Source organism: Strix aluco, chromosome 5 (genome assembly GCF_031877795.1).
Source record: "Strix aluco isolate bStrAlu1 chromosome 5, bStrAlu1.hap1, whole genome shotgun sequence".
Lineage (NCBI taxonomy): Eukaryota > Metazoa > Chordata > Aves > Strigiformes > Strigidae > Strix > Strix aluco.
The window spans coordinates 55,085,279-55,106,221 of NC_133935.1; the positions used below are offsets into that span (position 1 = coordinate 55,085,279).

The 20,943-nt window shown below is 42.1% G+C and overlaps 1 protein-coding gene across 2 annotated transcripts in view; it reads right to left on the reverse strand.

Annotated features, from left to right (window-relative positions):
* The window catches only part of TMEM117 (transmembrane protein 117), a 228,356-nt gene extending 222,495 nt beyond the window's left edge, over positions 1–5,861 (reverse strand). The window contains exons 1-2 of one of the 2 annotated variants that reach the window (XM_074825464.1): positions 5,756–5,861; positions 2,951–3,255 (exon numbers count right to left, since the gene is read on the reverse strand). In XM_074825464.1, the coding sequence (XP_074681565.1) occupies positions 2,951–3,227 (277 nt within the window). In that variant the 5' untranslated portion in view covers positions 3,228–3,255; positions 5,756–5,861. Of the gene's footprint in view, positions 1–2,950; positions 3,256–5,279; positions 5,407–5,755 lie in introns of those variants that run through there. The other variant, XM_074825463.1, reaches the window with a different exon arrangement.
* Between the last annotated feature and the right edge of the window lie 15,082 nt (positions 5,862–20,943).

Genomic DNA, 20,943 nt, shown 5'->3' on the forward strand with positions numbered 1-20,943 from the left:
GAAGACAAGGGACAAAAGAGCAGGAAGGGCATAGAGAAAGAAAATCCTTTCCATTCCTCTTCACCTAAAGTGAGATGTGCAGACTAATCCTTCTCAATTTCAATCTGCAGCCTACACTGTGAGCCAAGATTTGACAGGGGAAGATTGACTGGTGCTATTTGGTTTCCTGACTGCAGGAAGTTATACACAGGCCACAAGAAACAACCAGTCACAGTTTCCTCTACAAACAGAATTTAGCACAGAAAAAAATAAATAAATGAACAAGGATTAAAAAATAGAATGGTTCCAAGCAATTATACATTTAATAAAAGGTTTAATAGAAAAATAAAATAAAATAGAAGCAGCAGATACTTAAAAAGATAGACTAGGGAAATTAAATATAATAAAGGGGTGAATTCATTAAGTGCTTGATGCCAGAAGATCCAGAGGGCATACTCAATGAGGATCTCAACAAAAGGAGGGATTTCTAGGTAGTGAAGACATTAAAATAGTGGCAAATAACTGGCAGGAAAGATTTCAGCATGGTCTGTACAAATCTTCTGGAGACCCAGAGATATACTCAAGCTGTAAACCCACATCATCATCTCATCAATGCAACTGCTATGAGCACTAGCTAGTTTACAGCTAGCACGGCCACATCAATCAGCAATACAGTCAGCTCTTCAGTCACACAGACTGCCATCTGCTCTCAGTGTATCACAAGCAACAGCATATTTCCACTGACACACTGTGTGGGTGCAATCCCACAGCACTCAAGCCAACACAACGTAGGGCTGCTGTGGCCCCCAGCTATCTTGGCTGCATAGTCCTTGGCTGTTGCATCAGCACTGGCACTCAAGTGATCACATCAGTTCAAGGAGCTGCTGTAGACAGCAGCAGAAGCAACTGGTTTTCCATGGGATCAGCTGCCTGAGCTGACTTGCTGCTCCATCAACAGCAGCGCTGGCTCGAGGGAGGCACCAAAATGATGTGGCTGGAGTTAGGAGGGTGGGACTGTGGCAGATCTACATGAAACTCAATGTGCAGCAACCAGCCTCAAATCAGATTGTGCCTATACTCATATTGGTCATCCAGACCATAACCATAAATACCCATAAGCCAACACTGCCATCAGGGGTAGGAATCTCTTGCTTGTTAGTTTTGTCCCAATGCTGATCCCATCTTTGTGCTGCTGCAAATATCGGTATGATCAGAGATATGATCCTCACAGAAATAAAAGATGGGTACTGCTAATGTGGGTAAGGTCCCTATCCTGTTTCACTGAGCAACTGCACAAAAGCACAAAGCAGCAGACACTGAAGACTGGGGCAGACCTTCTTCTTTTGGCAGTAATGCTGATCCAAGACACTTTAAAATTCATGTTAAGCTATGTCCTATCTATGATATATACTACAGGTCCAGAAGGAATTATCATAATAACCTACCTAGATAGCAGAGAATTACTCTGTAGTCAGACTAGAACATATTCCCAAAAAGTTCAGAGATCTTGATGAAGCCACATCCTATAACAACTTGTTCTACTGATTGTCTAGCCTTTCACTTAAAAGGAAAAGTGCTGGCTATTTGCCACTTTCAAGCACTGGACCTTGCAATACATGTGCTGGACTGTCCTTCAAGTCAAATTTGAGCAAGTCACCCTCTAATCTTCCCTTTATCCTCTCAATCCTTTCACTGTAGCGCTTATTCTCCAGTTTTATTATCAGTTTCATTACTTTTCCCTAATCTTCTCCAATTTAACAAAATCATTCCTCAATTGTGGAAGCAAAAATTGAAAACATGATTGCAACAGTGCTTGTTCCAGAGCCCATGAATTAAGGTAAAATGTCCTCTTTATGGAGAGATTTTACGTTTACCATTACATTATGGTAAAATGTCCACCAAATAGCCATCAAGATGCTCAGCTATTTTTCAGATTAAGTGCTTCAAGGGAAGTCTGTATTAAAAGAAGTCTCTTAATGTGGCTTTGCTTGTTCGTTTCTTGACATAATAGCTTTACATTTGATTTATTGAAACAGTAGTGGCTCGCTCTCTATCTTAATAGAATGAGACAGACTAAAGGAAATGGCCTATTGCTCATGTGCTTTGAGGTGTTCCAGTAACCATTCATCCTGCAGTCCTACCAGTATAAGAATATAGGACTAGTCTGTCCAGACCAGCAGTGACACACCTAGAATTAGATGTTTCAAAGGATGGTGCAGCTGGCAGGAGTGAAGCAATATTTTCCATGACTCTACTTGTCTCTAAAACTTAGAGACAGCCTTGAGCCCTCAGATGCAATATTTGTATCTCTATATATTTACATCTAAATTCTCACTTCCAGAATTTAATCCAGGGTCACTCCGTTCCTCTCAGTCAGTCTGTGTGCAGTAAATTCCCCAGTTTAGTCACATCTTGTGTATGAAAGCATTTACCGTCATGTTTTTTTTCCATTTCCTACCTTCGCAGGTCACTGACTTGCTCTTGTACTAAGAGACAGGCAGGTCCTGCTTCTCTGAAATTCCTGTTTTCACATGGGAGTTCTTCAGCACAGCTCTGCTAATACTAACAGCCTCTGCTTCCACTTATGTGACTTTTGACATGTAGTGTCGTTGCCCCAAGGAACAATGTCTTTTGTGCAGATTGCCGAGATTATATAAGATTTAAAAACTGGTCTGAAGATGCAAAGGAGTATCTTTATACTATTGAAAATCACTGACCTCTCAGGTATTTAAAACATGTCATCTTTCACTATTTTTAGCCTTTTTTGACTGAAATCATTGTGAATTATGTTCTCATAAGTAGACATGGCATTAGTTTCCATGATGATGTAACTTCTGATGTACTGAGTTCTATACAGCTCTAAACAGTTGAAGCAATTAGTAGCAAAGCTTACAAAATTGGAATGAGGTGAAAGCTAAAAGAAGTCAGAAAGCCATAATCAGGAAGTCAGTAGGTGCGTCATGTAACTTACCAAACAGGCGCTGATGGAAGAGAAATTTCCCAGCTATCAGTCCTGTGAGAATGGCAAGCAGCCACAGAAGCACCTTCAAAAATCTCCAGCCTCCTCCTTCAGGGTATTTATTTGTTACAAAGGAGAAACAATTACCAACAACAATAACATTGGCTTCTGTCTGACTGTGAGATACTGGGTCCTCAGCAAATATTAAGAAGTTAAAGAAGATCACTAAGTAAGCCACAACTAAGCGAGACCACGGGTGCTGGAAGTAGTAGCGGAAGTCTTTATCCATCCTCAGATACTGCAGAACTGTTCTTTGCCTGTATGTAAAGACAGAAATGCACAATATTATATATACCCAGCATTCTCAGAACTTAGGATATACCTGCGTGTTACAAAAATCAAACCACTGTAAACTTGTCATCAGTAATTTTTAACACTTCAGACTTGACTAGCAATGAAAGTTTCAATCAAAAGATACTGTTAGATCCAAACAGAGAAAAACTGAAATTTCTGCCCATTCCAATGTAAAACCAAAAAACATATATACATTATAGCACAGGATTTTTAGTCTCAAACATTTTTATACTATCTCTTTAAAATGACAGCTCCATAATGGGGCATGAAAATATACCATGTAAGACACAACAGGCTACGTGAAACTCAAGAGTGCCTTTCCAGCCACATTCCAAAACATACAACCCATATTTCACAAATGTTCATGCTAAGCCTAAACTGAATCCTTCTGCTTATAGGAGAAGGATGGGACAAGCCCGTAAATCCAATGAGGCCTTCTACTACCTCATCTCCTGGAAGCTTACAAGCATATACCCCAGGAACATCATAAACTGGTGTTTAAATGAAGGAATAATGTGATGGAAAAGTTGCTAGAATTAATCCTTGCAAGTCAGGCAAGTCTGTGGAAATCTTTTCATTGACTTCAGGGAGTACATCTATAATTAAGCATATTTTCAAAACCAGAAAATAAGAGAGCCCTGAGCACAAACTGTTTTGTACAAATACAGAAATTGTATTAAGAAACTTGCCTACTTACGAAGTACTGCTATGGAAAAACGCAACTGAGCACGGTTAATGTTTCAGTTGCTTGCCATTTGATTTATTTTTCTTTTATTCACAACAAATTAGTTGTTTCATTCTGTTGAACCACTTTGTATGCACAAAGATATAAGGCCTTTGTGTTGTGGAACACTGCAATTATTCAAGGGACACAGAGAGCAGGAAGAAAAAAAAAAGAAAGTATCTAATCATATTGCTGGTTTATTACAGCACGATCCTTGAAGGATACAGTGTACTTAGCTGAACAGTACAGATTTTTGCAAATGTCATATGCCCTGCAGGAAAAATACCCCAAACACAAATCGCAGCAAAAGACCTAAAAAAACCAATCAATTACTCATCCGTTCTTGGACATCTGACTAAGTATCACTTTGCAAACTTACAAACGGCTTGAATTACAATGTCTCCCTTTAGGTAGTCCCTTCAAAACTCTTCAATTTTGTAATCCCATTTATATTTGTAAAATTACAAGGAATTCTGTACCCATTAAATCAAAAGGATAAAAGAACCTCTCAGCAGATTCAGACAATGCATTCAGTAAATAATAAAAATTAATAATGTCCCATTATGCATAAATTACATATGAAAAAGAAAAAAACCACGTCAGGCAGTTAAAAAGTTGGCACAAGGAAGTGTCAGCCCTTTGAAAACTTTATCAATAAAGCGATTTAAAGCAAGGGTCATTGGTCCAGCAGCCTAAGAAAATACCAGTTTGGGGAGATTCAACTGCCTTTAGAGCCATAAGGATGCCCAACGCTAATTTCTGTTCTCCCTTCTTTCTGTTAACGGGAAGAAAAGTTTTGGTATTTCCTTTTAACCATTTCCTATTAACCATCTTAAAGCCCGAATGGGGCTGGAGATAAACAACTCTATGTCCTGACATTTTTGGCAGCTGCCGGACACCCGAGAGTTAGTTCTTAGACACCCAACTGAAGACGCAGCTTCCTAGGAAGCGTTTCAGAGCAGAAGAGCCAGTATCTGCAATAGCAGCAGCGCCCGATCGCTAATAAAAAGCCGGCTCTGGACTCCCTCCACGCCAAAAAGGCGGATGCCGCCAGAGCCGCGCACCGCACGCCCACCGCAACCTGTTAAATCGACCCTTTTCCCCCTGCCCCCGGCGCAGACCCGCGGCCGCCTCACCCCGCGCAGCTGCGGGGGCTTCGGGCCGGGGGCTCCGGGCCGGGGGTTCAGGGCCGGGGGCCCCGCAGCGCCGCCGGGCCGGGGCTGCCCGCCCGCCCGCCGCCCGCCCGCCGCCCGCCTCACTCACCGCGACGGGGGATCCGGCGCCGCGGGCGCGGTGCTGCTGCGGCGCGACTCCGCGCCTGCCGCGGTGCGGCTCTCGGCAGCGGGCGGCCCCGCTCCGCGCCCCTCCGCTGCGCTGCACGCCGGCAGCCCCCCGCGGCTGCCCGCGGCCGGCAGGGCCCCCCCAGCCCCTCGGGCGCTGACAGCGGCGCTGGCGCTGCCGCGGCGTCCCGCCCCCCGGCCGCCGCGCGGAGGGAGCGGCTGCGGCGGCGGCGGTGCCCCTCCTCTCCTCTCCGCTCCGCTCCGCTCCCGGGCGCGGGCGAGCGCCGGGGGAGGGAGCGCGGCCGCGCCGGCCCCGGTAGTGCCGCAGCCGCGGCGGGAGCGGGCGGCGCCGCTGCGGCAGGGTGCCGGCGCCCCCGGCGCCCCTGCCCGTCCCTCCCCCAGCGCCTGCCAGCAAGGGCCCGAAACGCGCGCGGTGTGCCCGCGGGTGGCTTTATTCACCCTGGAAAATGGTGGCCTGGGAGCCACGGGGGCTTGTCCAGCCAGGAGAGTGAATGAAGCCGCAGCGACACTCCGTTCCCGCCGGCGAGGCTTCGGTATAAGTAAATTAGCTGTAGAAAATTACAGACACGGGAAATACGGGGTCAAGTCTGGAGATGCATTACCCCAAAGCAAAGGCACAGGGTTGGCAATAATAGCCGGAGCACTCGGGAAGATTTAGGAAACCCTCGAGTTCGGGAGGGAGGGAGGTCTATGCCCATTTTGCTCCCATGGGAGGGGGCTGTCGTGAGGCCGCGGCCTGTCTCCAGGGCGCACGTACAGTCGGTATTGTCACTGGGTCGGGCAAAACGCCTCTGTGCAGCCTGACAGAGTTGTTGACATTGCACTTCGGCCGAATTGTCAGCCAAAGCCTTTTTATGTGGGATGTGGTCCCTAGTGCCAGCGCGCTGGTATTGCTGACGTCCCAGGAAAACGTTTACAGGATGCTCTTAGCATTGCATTATGACCAGGTCTTAACGCAGTATGTGCTAGTTCTGGTCATTGCTGAAGATAGGTAAAACCAGCCTGAAGTTTCTAGACACAGCCTCAATGTATTGGTGTGAAAAGTCAGGTAACTCCATTGGAGCAGGTGTCTGAAATACGGCATCAAAATTAAAATACAGATACATATTTGGCTGCTTCAGGCCAAGGTATGGAGGAACGCAGCTGAGGTCCTCTGAGGAGCGTGGAAGGTGAGTCACGTTGTGAAAGACCAGCACAACCAGAACAAGCACCAGATGAAGACTCGTGAAACCCTTCTGTACTTATCGCAATATAGTTTTATATATTTTTGTAAATAAACATAACTGTATTGAAGGTATCTAACATAATCACCATTTTTTCTTCCTCATCATAACCTGTGATACCCTTAATTTTAGATAGAAAGATGCGATATTCAATATTTAACACTAACCCCCCCCAGCTATCTTTACAGTAAACAGAAAATTAAAATATTCAGAGACCAAAAAAAAAATCACGTGCAACAAGAGAGTACAGAAATACAGTGTACAGCACTGCCTGTTCACACAACAGTTCTGTGTGCACTGCCATGCTTGCAGAACTCACTCTCCTTCTGTTCAACAAATGAGAATCCACAGAGAAGGAGGCAGCATCCCACAACAAAAGAGATCACACTCTTCATGCACCTACACGCTAAAAAAAATTCTCTTCAGCTCAGATGGAAACCCATGCTACAACTGCAAAGCATTCATGAACAATTTTTCCAATAGTAAATCAGTGAGCAAGTTTCTGAAGCCACTAAGTCAAGCAAACAAAAATCATCTAATTTTTTTTTTAAGTAACCAAAACCATAAGTGCACCATATACCTCCCCCAAATTTCATGTTGCAATTGCTTTCTTAGAGGAAGCTAGTATTTTTTCTAAAAAGTGTCATATTTCACTCATATATAAAAAAAAGCTGGACCACTCCTATTTCTTTTTTTAAATCAAGCAATCAAGATTTAGTTGATGAAATACATACCTGAATAGCAACAATTAACAAATAATCTAAGTGGACAAGACTAATTGGGCCCACTCACTAAAAACCAGGAACTGCCAGCAGCAGCAGATCAACAAACTCTTATCTACGAAATTGTCAGCAAGTGAACAGGCCAGCAGTAAAACCAGTAAGTTGAACCTAAAAAGCAGGTTGAATCAGGACAGTGAGTAATCTTGAAATGCTAGTTTCTATACTTGTGAATGAAACTATTTTACCAGCTCTCCTACTACAAAATAGCACTTGTGTAACAGCTATTGTTTTACACTCGGTTTCCAGCAGAGCTGCGAGTATTGAACTAACCATATATATCTCTTACTGCAGTATCAATTTCTGTAGAGTCATTTTACACTCAAATATGAGGAATCAGCCGTCTGCACATTAGTCTGTAACTGGAAAGTTCTCTCACAAGACTCTGCTGCTTCAGACAGCTCTGTCTGGTGCAGGAACATGCACCGAGCTACAGTATGTTCCAAAATAATGACGCTGTACTAACAGACAGGTTTTTTGCTTTTCTATGCCAAAGTAAAAGTGCTGGTTTTGTCAGTGAAAAAGCTGCAGGTCTAAACTAAAAAGGCTCATGTAATCAATCTCTTCAAAAACAAAGTTAAAAGAAAATTCAATTAATTATAAAATCCTGTGTATCCAGGACTGAAAGGTGTTTCTGGAGATTGGAAAAAAATGCTACAGCTTCATCTGAGAAAGCTTTCTGATATCCCATGTTATCTATACCAACTATGTGCTTGGCTGCTTGATCCTCAAAACTGCGGGTCACTTAACACCCATGAAATTTCACAGAATCACAACATAGCCGAGGCTGGAAGGGACCTCTGGAGATCCTCTTGTCCAGCCCTCTGCTCAGAGCAGGGTTGCATTCAGCTGGGTTTTAAGTATATCCAAGGTTGGAGACTCCACAACCCCTCAGGGCAATCTGTTCCAATGTTCGACCACCCTCACAGTAAAAAGGTTTTTTCATAAATTAAATGGAAATTCCTGTATTTCAGTTTGTGCCCATTGCCTCTCATCCTTTCACTGGATAGCACTGAGAAAAGTGGCTTCATCTTTACTCCTCCTAGCAGGCTTTTAGACACATCGATAAGATCCTCTCCCTTGAGTCTCCTCTTCCCAAGGTTAAACAGTCCCAGCTCTTTCAGCCTGTCCTCCCACTCTTTTCATCTGTGGTTGCACAAATGCCTCTTCCCTGGCTTGCTGCTTGGAAAAAGTACTTAATTCCCTCAAACCTCAAAACCCCATCACTCGGGATTGTGCTCCTAATGTATTTTTCTTCCATCCTGCTGCTGCGGGTTGACCCCAGCCGGCAGGCAAGCACCCACACAGCTGCTAGCTCACTCCCCCCTGCCTCCTCCCCCAAGACAGGGGAGAGAATAGGAGAAAAAGAGAGAAAACTCATGAGTTGAGATAAAGATGGCTTAATAAGTAAAGAAAAAAAACGGTAAGAATTAATAAAATGTAGTAAGAGAGCATTAAAAAAAAGTGATGCTAAGGTAATCACTCACCAAGACCCACAAGCAGACCGATGCCTGGTCAGACTCCGATAGCCAGCTTTGAAGCCAACCCTCATCCCACCCTTTTCCTCTACCCAGTCTTATTGCTGAGCATGATGTCATATTGCATGGAGAATCCCTTTGGTCAGTTGGGGTCAGCTGTCCCAGCTGTGTCCCCTCCCAACTCCTTGCCTATCCCCAGCCAACTCGCTGGGGCAGGAGTGTGGGCAGAATGGGAAAGAGAGACAGCCTTGATCCTGTGCAAGCACTGCCCAGCAATAGCCAAAACATCGGCGTGTTTTCAACACTGTTTAGCCACAAACCCAAAACACAGCACAGTATCACTGCTATGAAGAAAGTTAACTTAATCCCAGGCTAGACCCAGTACACCTGCAAAAAACACCCTTGGAACAAAAGACTCCCCCCTTTGAAATTTCACAGTCACAGTGTGGCAATCTGTCTCAGGTATACCACTTAAAATCTATTCATTATCTGCATCCTCAACTCATTTCTTACTGTCTGAAAGAAGAGAAAGCAGCACATTATGACATGAAACAAGCGGAGAAAAAAACAAAAGCTGACAAAACCAAAAGTGTGTAACTAAAGACTTAAATAATTTAAGAACTTAGAAGAAAGAAAAGGCAAAATATATATCCCATGGAAAGTAAGAATGTGAGGTTAATCAGAGATAATGACATTGCAAATACTAGTACTGCTTTACTACTAGATGTGAAAAATAGAATTGTCTAAAAGAATGTGGAACTGCAGAAATGTTTCTATTGTGTATGTGGAAAACATAAACAGTGTTTTCACATTATGTAACATTGAAATACTTTCCATTAAATCAATAATATGAAAGGATAGTGAACAGCAGCAACTTAAACATTTATTTTTAAATGGCAGGTCAAAGAGTTATTAGAAAAAGAAATAAAAGGCATGATAGACATCAGTGTTAATCATAATTTGTTTCCTAACAACTTCTGAAATGCTGGGGAAATTTCATAAAACTAGAAGAAAGTTAATGTTGTAACAATATTTAAAGGGTAAATAGGATGACATACTTAATTACAGGCTTCCCAGGCTGACAGCCAGCATGGGCAAAAATATGGGAAAGGCAGGCTCAGATCTCAGTTACTGAAAGAAGTGAAAGGGAGAAGAACTGGAATAACCAAATGGAAGAGAGTGGTGCAGGCTGTGCAGCCATGCAATCCCGCCCCTCCACACACACACACACACACACACACTGTCAGAGTAGTCACCAGTTTTAGTGGTGATTTTGGCCTAACTAGTGCCTCTGTTTCTGCAAGAACAACCAGCAATAATACGAGCTGACAGAACACACTCTTTGAAAAACTGTTCTGAAATCACTTTAGGATATAACGCATTTGTTTGGTTAGATCAGTACCAAGATAGATCTACCTGAACTCCTCAAGGTATTTATGTGGTCAGATACCTACTGACATATCAATGAAAGAATGAGAATGACACAAAATCAACATTATATGCAATACACGGATGAACTAATAGACTTCCAAGTCATGATAAAGGGCCTTACTTCTGTTTCTATTTAACATTTTTCATCAATGAAACAAGAAAGAGATTGCAAATTACCTGAGATGAGAGAACTAAAAACAATGACACATTTCTGACACTAAACCTCTGGACTTCTTGACTTGTTGGGTACGACTTGAAACATTTCAAACAAAATGTAAACGTAAATAGGAACAAATGATACCTGCTGTTTCTGTAAGGCAGAAAAAAAAAAAAATTAAAAAGAGCTTGGATATAGATTATACAAATCTAAATGATGCTCCATCTAAAAATGTTAGTGAAATCTTGGGATCTGGGTGATTAATATGTGCTTTTTAATCCTTGTCAAGCAAGTATTAGTTTTCCAAGACAAAGTTAAGGGATGGTTTCATCATTGTCAATAGGCTAAATCACAAAAAAATAAATTTTGAGTGGAATTTAATACATATATCTAATTTTGCAATATCAGTGGAACTTGGGACAAAACACAGTAGAGGAACCAGAATTTTAGGTGACCTTTTACATACCATGAAGCAGAACTTCTTGTTCTGGAAGTCCTGGAGTCAAACGATACAGGGCTTACCAAGGTCAAAGCAGAAGCTGTACTGGAAGTTTTGAAGATAGTAGTCAAGTGATAAACAAAACTTACACTTGAAAGAAGCACTTACTTCTGTTCATCCAGACCAAATTTACTCCCAGTAAGCATGTTTCTACTTCAAATAATCTATACTGATTTCAAACAGACAGACAGCACACATCTAGCCTAGACAAAATCACTGAAGAAGAACTGTCTAGTGAGGTTAATTTACACCACTAATTAAATACCTTTTAAGTGACTCTGCTGGCCATATGGATGCTTTCAACTAATAGAACTACATGTGACTTCTGTACTAGGAAAAGAAAGGAATAATCAGCTTGCAACTACTTTAATAGTTACATATACAGAATTAGAGAAAACACAAATTAAGAAATTAGAACCTGGGTCCAGCCTTCCATGGAGATGGCTTAACCACACTGTCGAAGCTTATTGTCATGGTAAAAGACTTCGGAAAGGTAGAATTACAGCTGGAAGACAAAAGGTCAGAAAATAGTAAGTGGTAACAGAATGTCTTTGGGAAAAGAAGATATGCTCTAATGTTGCTGAACTCTAGTAAGAAAAATATAACATCACATGTTTTGTTTAGTATCAGCTTTATATCTTTTTATATAAGCAGGCCTCAGATTACTATCTGACAGGAAAATAAGCTTTGTTGCTTTATTCAATACTAAAGAAAAATTGTTTAAAAGTAACAAGGGGTAATTTCTTAACCTCATGAAAAAACAGGATGAAAAAATGTGTTTTCAGCTACTGTATCTCATTATGTTCCAAAGTTCAATGAACAACTGTACTTTGTATAACTACAGTATAAGAACACATTGCTTCTTTGGAAAAAAAATGAAGGCTTTACTGTGTTGTCATGTAAATTCCCCATGTCTTAATCCTATTTCTATTAGAACAAAAATAGGTGTAGCATGACATAGAAATTTTGCATCTTGACAAAAGTACTGCTTTTAAACTCAAGTACAGCATGATAACTCGAGCAATTAAATGACTTTATTTTCAAATCTCTGCATACCTGAAATTGGAGTACGTTATCTAATACAACAAAAGGAATCTGAGAGCCAGTCATGCACTGTCATATACAACTGACTGGATCAGGGGAACAGAAACACAGCCAGGGCAGGGAGTACTGTGAGGTACTGCCTGCTGCATTGGGTGTCTCGATAGAGGCTATGACAAACTGGACACTGAACTAATATAACTGAGGAGCAAATCTGTCCCTTGCCGAAGCAGACACATGCAGGTGTCTTGTGCAAAGCACAGCTTGTCCAAGCAATGGATCAAACCCCAGGAATACAAGTGAGTTACACTTGCTAACAACTTCAATGTGACTGTCCAAATGGCAGCACTTGGTGAATCAGAACTATAACCTCACTGAGAATAATCAAACGTACCAGTATTAAACGTGCGAGAGCTAATCATAGGCTGAAGATAATTACTAAGAGAACCACATATACACTACTATGCCTAGAGAGTGGGGGTTTTGCTGTCAGATTTTTAGTTCTGGACAAGTGATGAGAAGTTTTGTGACCTTTCTTTAAAGCTTCTTCTCATCATACATAGGGATATGCAGTAGCTATTATGCAAATAGACATTTTTTCAATGGCCAAAGAAAAGACTATGACAAATGCCTGTTATTTTTAGCTCACACTAATGCACTGTGAAAAAGCATAGTTACACAAAAAGAAAATTACAATGATAAATGTAATAATTTATTTAGCAGCTAGAAATCCATTGAAAATGGACAGGCACTTTGAATAAGCACCCGAGAGAACAAGTAAGAACATACAGTGCGGTCAAAATGTCCTTTGTTTGTTTATTGAATTTCCTTTCATTTATAGGAGCAGTGAGTGCACTGTAGAATCTTTTGGAACTAAAATGAAGTACTGGAGACCTGCAGCTTATGCTGAGACAGCACATGTCTGGGTTTGGGTGTGCTTGTGAGGGTCTTACTCTGCTGGAAACAAAGTGCAAGGAGCTAAGCATTAACTGAGCAGTCTTAAATGCTGGAAGAGAACAATGAAACTACTTCGGGTTTCACTGCCAGTCTTCCGCCAACCATTCTTCCACGTTTCTGTCTATTTAAACAGTAAGCGCTGCAGAGTAAGGATCTATGTTAGAGTTTTATTCCATCTCATTTCAGAATGCTTTCTGCAAACAATTATTAATAGAATCCCTAACTGGCTTCACAGAGCCCTTTTGGGATAAAACTTCTCATGTTTTCTTGCTACTATTTTTTAAAATAATTTATGGGTAGAAACTGGGTGTTACTTGTGAGTGACTCAGGAGAACAGCCTGTCAAATTGAATTCCTCTCCTGCGAGTGGGACCCCAGGAGTCCTTTGTCCCAGGTCCTCCCATTCTTTCACTCCAGCTTCAACATTTCTCAGAAGGTCTTAGCTGTCCTCATGATGCCTACATCAAAAAGTGGAATTATCTAACAACAGTCTGAACCTTTTCTTAATTTCTTTGGAAATTAAGACCATAGAACAACAATGAGAAGCATACAAGGAGACATTAGAGGGAACCTGATATTAGGTGAATATGGAATTGGTTGGATGGTCACATCCAGAGAGTAGTGGTCAACAGCTGAAAGTCCAGATGGAGATCAGTGACGAGTGGTGTCCCTCAGGAGTCTGTACTGGGACCAGTACTGTTTAATATCTTCATCAGTGATGTAGACAGTGGGATTGAGTACACCCTCAGCAAGTTTGCAGACAACACCAAGCTGAGTGGTGTGGTTGACACGCCTGAGGGATGGGATGCCCTCCAGAGGGACCTGGACAAGCTCAAGAAGTGGGCCCACATGAACCTTATGAGGTTCAACAAGGCCAAGTGTAAGGTGCTGCACCTGGGTTGGGGCAACCTCCAGTATCAATACAGGATGAGGAATGAAGGGATTGAGAGCAGCCCTGCGGAGAAGGACTTGGGGGTACTGGTGGATGAAAAGCTGGACATGAGCCAGCAATATGTGCTCACAGCCCAGAAAGCCAACTGTATACTGGGCTGCATCAAGAGAAGTGTGACCAGCAGATCAAGGGAGGTGATTCTGCCCCTCTGCTCTGCTCTGGTGAGACCCCACCTGGAGTACTGTGTCCAGCTCTGGAGTCCTCAGTACAGGAAAGACATGGACGTGCTGGAGTGGGTCCAGAGGAGGGTCACAAAAATGGTCAGAGGGATGGAACACCTCTCCTGTGAGGAAAGGCTGAGAGAGTTGGGGCTGTTCAGCCTGGAGAAGAAAAGGCTCTGGGGAGACCTTGTTGTGGCCCTTTCAATAATTAAAGGGGGCTTATAAGAAAGATGGGGACAGGCATTTTAGTAGGGCTTGTTGTGATAGCATGAGGGGTAATGGTTTTAAACTAAGAAAGGGTAGATTTAAACTAGATATAGGGAAGAATTATTTTACAGTGAGGGTGGTGAAACATGGGAACAGGTTGCCCAGAGAGGTGGTAGATGCCCCATTCCTGGAAACATTCATGGTCAGGCTGGATGGGGCTTTTTGCAACCTGATCTAGTTGAAGATGTCCCTGCTTACTGCAAGGGGATCTGGCTATATGACCTTTAAAGGTCCCTTCCAACCCTAACTGATCTATGATTCTATGATTCTATTAGATCTAATATGTTCACAGCCATACATGCCATGGAGAAAGAGGCGGGAACCTTGGATCTCAGGAAGGATAGGCAAAATGTCAAAGAAAATATAAGATAAAAGGCAATTTTTCAAATACTGATACCCCTAGGCTACAAGGTAAACAGTCTTAGCAAGGCTCAGAGGTTCTGCAACTCTCTAATTAAGAAAGGAAGTGACTTAGGACTTTGTGCAAACAATGCCTTGGCCAGAGTCACGTTTGCTTCATCTGCCATTAGTTTGTACTAGCTGTACCTCATCAAGAGAGGAACCGCCATCTGTGTAATAATGGAAAGGAAGATAAATAATTGCACATAAACAGCATAGTGCTGGTGTTTCAGCTGATAGTATTTCACAATGACTCAACGCATTCATCTAAAGTAAATATTAAAAGAAAGTGGAAATAGCTATGAAAGGAAAGTTGCCCAGCATCTCTTTTTTTAGTCCACCACAAAAATTATTGGATTCATGCTAGTGCTGCACCAGTTTATCATTCTAGATATCTGCCATTAAAAGCAGTTCACATATTCCCTACTAGTAGAGTCCTGTCTGTACCAAAGTCAGTGAGAGAATTCTTAATGATTTCAGTAGGTTCATGATATCGTCCATGTAACGTCAGGAAAAACACAAGTATAATCTCTTAATTTTTGTAATATGCATTTTCACCTAATTATTATATCTGCCCTCTTATTATTTTTAAATGTTTGTAATAACAGGAATATTTGAGTGAGGAAATCTTCAAGAAAATGACTACTTTCCAGAGTACTCAAAACCACCTACCAGCTCATTAGATCATGCAGACTTCAAATACTGCTCTATGCTCAGACATGACTACTGACCAGACAAGCCACCCACCTGCAGGAGACCAATACCAGTCTTGGCAGATAAGGTCTACTCTAAATCTAGACAGTATTGTGTTAGGTGGCTCTCTGCCAGGACTCACTAGCTTTCTAAAAGTAGTCCTTCTACAGTGCCAAGGTCTCAGTATGATCATCCCAATGGGACTGAAACAGTCCCAAGCACATTTTCTTTCTCATCAAGGAATAACTAGCAAATCCAGTGGAGTGGAAGGTAGAGTAGCCCTAATTGACATGAAAAGGTGAAAGGAGAGGCTACTGATAGACACTGAATGCACCCAGTCTCTTCAATAAATGGATATTGGAAAAATTTTTCTAGATTGAGATCCAGAGGAAGGTTTTACATGAACCAAATAGCAGCTCATGTTTGCCTTGGAGTTTTTCCCAAGAGAAGATGTTAATTTTTAATATAAGTGTTATTTAAGTGGAGTTTCTTCTTGGTGGCAAGAAGACTTCATTCCTGTTGAATTAAGATAATAATATAGCTTCAGTTACTGCTTTGTTATTATCTTTGATCTGGGATACAGCAACGTAATACACCTTGCTATAAAAAGATACTCACCCTACTGGAGCAGTTCATGTCCTGCTTCTGTTTTCTGTGCAATCTTCCCCTAGAATCCAGCCAAATTTAAAATCCTGATATTTATGGTCAGGCATATGATGGTCTGGGAAGAAGGCACACATGCACTAGCTTAGTCCTGATATCTTAAAATGGAAATTGTGACTTACAAATATATTGCAAAGGCCTAAGGGAGCTGTCCAGGTCTTTACAAGTTTTTTCTTGCTTTCTTTGACCAAAGAATCACTTTGATCGTGTAATGTGATTCCTAAAAAGCTCTTCTGCACTCTACACACAAGGAAGCTTCTTGGAACTTGTCATCAATAACTGACAAAGAAAACATAAGTTTTAAATAATGAAATAATTTTTCCCACTGGACAGAAAAGGTAAAATTGCGAACCGCAAAGATACCAGTCATACTGTTCAATGCACTTCAGAAATGCATTCAAATAACATACCATGGAGGCAGAACAGAAAATCTGAAAAGGGTGACTGAAAGCGTGACTGGATCACAAAACATTTTGCACAATGATTTTTGCAGTGGTATTTACATGTTAGTTAATCACTACTATTAGGCAAGAATATGAAAGAACAAAAAACATTTGAGAAATTTCATAGTTGAAAAATCACTGAGAGCATGAAACAATTTGACCATCATACTGCCTGTTATGCCGTGTATAGAGAATGTATAGATGCCATGTCTAGTTTCTATCTACAGATTTACCACATCAGAGTAAGGGCTAAAAATGGACAAAGATATCAATAAACCATATTCAGAATCAACTCCTTAATAATGTCTGAAAGCACTTAACAAAACATAAAAATATAGAAATATAGACATTCCCACCAATTGTGCTTTTTTTTCAGTTTATTTCACAGGACATTTGCTTCTTATTATTAAAGAATACCAAAACATGACAAGAATCATTTGTCTACGACTTTTAGGACAGCAAAACCTATTGCTGCAGATCTGTTTTTGTCTATGGCCATAGCTAGGAAAACCCCAGTACCTCAAACTTGGCTATCTACTATACTGAAATTCAGTTTGAAATAGTTGTCTATCTAGCACATTCCTGGCCACCCACAGGTAACACCTACTTGTCAGCTGATAAGCAGACAGAAAGAAAAACCCCTCAGATTATGAATATTAAGAGACAGGAGTTAGATGGTTTATTTGCTCATTTAAGAGAAATGAACAGAAATACCTCAGAGCACAGAGAAATTAAGAGATGTATTCACACTGCTATAAAGACTTACTGATGAATGTAAAGTGAGAGCTGTCCACACCGTAATAAAAAACACTTGCTATAACGGTAAGAGAGTGATGAATTCTTATAGCAATACTTCTTAATGGTGGACTATCCATAAGATCTAGCCATCACAAAGAAATACCCTTTTTATTTGACTTGAACATGTGTTTGTTGATTAGAAATACTATTCTGAGACTGACAAACAGGTAATACTGGCATGCTCAGAAATCAAAGTCCATTTTGCTAGGAACACCTTCCACACATACCCTCTAAGTTATAAGCAAATCTGACTTTAGGAGTGGTGCAACTTCTAATTTTTTTGTTCAGCTACTTACGGATATATGAGAATGGAGATTACTGGATGCAAACAGAGTTAAAGAAATGAAGTTTTCACATGTTTCTGAAGGAAGCAGTTGATATTCATTCTTACTCTATATGGAAGAAAGTTCATCCTGCTGATGGACTAACTCTGTAATACTGTAATTATCTTATGAAAATATGTGGATTTTTGAAGAACATGCTGATGGTGGAAAAGAATCTAAGCTGAAGCTTTGAAGAGTGTCAGGATAGAGATCTACAGAAAATGGAGCTCCACAGCAAGAAAATGAGGTTGTAATACTGGCCAATAAAAAGGTTTTCATTCTTCAGCTGCTGGAAGTGTGTTTAGTGTTTTGAAGTGTCACCTCAAGATAGGTATGGATTAGAGTAGTAAAACTGTATGTAAAAAAATATGTGCGTTTTCATTGTCAGGTGGACAATTATAGTCAAACCTGGAACAGGCCTTCCTGGCAACATCACAACAGAACAAAATGTTTGCACACCATTACAGAACTACGAACACAATTAACTGAGGATTCCACAGAGATTATAGCCACAGCATTTAATAAACTAGTGTAAGTGAATAGAGCACTGTTAAATCAATGAAGAAGTAAATGTATAGGGAAAGACAATAAAGACACTGAAAATTAAAAACAAGACCCAGAAGCCACATAGAAAATACAGAACAAAGTCCATTAAAAGTATTTCCTTTTTTTTTTTTTTTTTAATGTCATTTATTATTCAGTTAAAAGAATCTTATTAAAATTTGGGAAACTGCAATATGCTGTCTCTATCAAAACAATTACAGCCTTAATTAGATACAAAATTTAATGTATACTGGAAAAAATATTTCAATTAGAGGGAAGAATATATAACTAATAAAAAAAAGTTAATTAATGCATATGCTAACAAATAAACCTCCCTGTTCCTATCCTGACACTCTTATGATTTGGATAGTTTAATAATCAAAAACATTTTAGTAAGACTCTGAAGTACACTAAAATTCAGAAGTTTAGGTGTCTTCAACAGACATAAAAATGTTCCTTGCTTGTGCTTGTTTCTGTGCAAAGTCTCTTCTTTGTCAAACATCAAACACTAATATAGGAAAATACTTGTGATACTGGGATTTTAAAAAAATACTTTAGACTTCCAGTTTGTCTTTTTGCCAAAAAGGTGCTACAAAATGCCAATGTCCACCAGCCTTGTTTCATATGAAGCAGATGTTAAGATCCCACTTCTGTACTTATAGCCCTCTGACAGATTTGTGGGAATTGATGTGATGTGACCTTAGATAGTCAAGGTGATCTCAATATCATGACAGACGTTATAGTCTCATACCACTCTGGTATTTCCAGTCTAAGCATGGGTTTCCATTGAAAGCACAGCTCCACAGTCCTTGTTACCACATTGTGCCAATAGTAGTGCTCTGGGGGACACATGACTAACTGGATCAGGAACTGATCTGTCTTTTCGGGACACCTGTCTGTCAAGGAAAACTTCCTTTTCCCTCATAAATTTTCAGGCAAATCCGTCCTTTACAAACACTAACACCAACACAGGGGACGAATCAAGAACACAGGGACCTGCGGCAGGCTTAGGCTCAAATGATTTAAAGTAATTGTGATAGCACTACATCTTTGGTTGCCACTCTGTCTGGATTTCTAGTACTCCTTTCCCCTTGGAAAAGCTCTTCTCCAAGAGCTGCTTTATTTGTTTATAACCACTGTGCTCCTGGAGGCTTATAATAGAGGAATTAGAGCTGACCCTGGGTACCTGGGAGGCACCTCCTGTCTCTCATTTCTTGGTTTCACATGAAGTCTCTCCCCTGTCTCTTTCAGTTTCCTTGCTAGAAGAAAGATAAACCGCAGCTCCTCTGTTTCCAGGGCTGCTGCAGTCCTCACAGTTAGTCCCAGTTCACTAGCTGGTGACGTGTCTCCATAGTGACTTTGTATTTGCCTGACTAGCATTACACAGCAGAGCTCACATACTACGGTTACAGTGCTACTCCCCATTTCCCAAATAGGACACTAAATCCCTCACCTCTTTAAAGTGAGGATCTGACAAAGCACAGGCACCCCCAGCTATCAGCACAGCTGACTTCAGAAACTCCTGAGCTGCAGCGCTCTGGAGGTTGGGAAAGTGAGCCAGGGAAGGATTACCATGTGCTTGCCTTACTCTTCTATTCTTGCCTGGTCCCCTGGGCTAGGTATTTGGTTTTATTGCCCTGTTACAGCATTTCTTATGTTCTCAGGTTGAATAGTGACCCATAAAACCCTTGCTAACTCCCAGGAATCTGAAAGAATCGCTAGCATCAGGACATTACATTAAGTGCCCACAGCCCTGTCCATCTACAACTGCCTGCACATTTTGCTTGTGGAGTCTAATCCAGACCACAGCAGAGATTAAAAGCGCTGACTACAGGACACAGAAGCATTTTAAATGAAGAGATAGTAGCCATCTTTTTGTTGTTAGAGGACAGTGCTTCTTAACCTGTAGACAGATGTGTCTGTGAAAGACAGCTAGCAAAAGCAAACCTACTTAAATTCATGACGCGGGACTCCCCTTCACTGAGAACTTTAAAAGAAAAAGTTTAGGGAAACTTTATCAACACAGGTTGAAAAGGTGTAAAAGCCTTCGGCCGTGTGGATCGGCCACTCACTGGGGAGCAGGCACACCCTTCCTCTGCCTGGATCCATGCCTTGCCAATGCAGACCCGCGTCTCAACCACCAGAAGAAACCTTCACTAATTCTGTTGATGTAGTGCCACCAAGTAGCAAATAATGCAAAATGAACAGAGAAAGACCGCCCTGCCAGGGGCAAGGGCTTGAGCTGAAAGAGCCATAGTTCTGGGCTCTGCCCCGATTTCTGGGCTCTTTATCCGCTGTTTAACGCAAAACTCGCAGTACGCAGCAGCAGCCTCTGTCTCGCCCTGTGGCTCCTTCCCTCCTGCCCCAAGCAGGAACGGGGGGTCTCCAGGACAGACTCCTACAGACCAACTAAATTCACCTCAGTTATTTTTCAGTACTTCGGTCAAGCAGCAGCCCTGCAGGGCACCTGTCCCTTTCTGCCAGGGAGGATGGCGGCAGGCGCGGGGCCGGCCGTGCCGCACGCTCCGGGGCGGCCGCGGAAGGGGGCGACAGTCAGGACAGGAGGGGGCTGCACCCCGTCCCCGTTTTACAGCACCCAGGGCAGCCGTCCGGCGGGGAGCGGGCACGGGGGAGGCGCGGCGCCACGAGGGTGCCGAGAGGATCCCGGGAGGGCCCCGGGAGCGCGGCGCGGCCCAGCGGGGGCTCCGCTGTAGGGGGCAGCAGCGCGGCGGCCGCTCCCGCCGCCGGGGCCCTGGGGCTGGCCCGGGCCGGCGGGACCCGGCAGGCGCCGCGCTCCCTCCCGGCCGCTGAGTGGCGGCG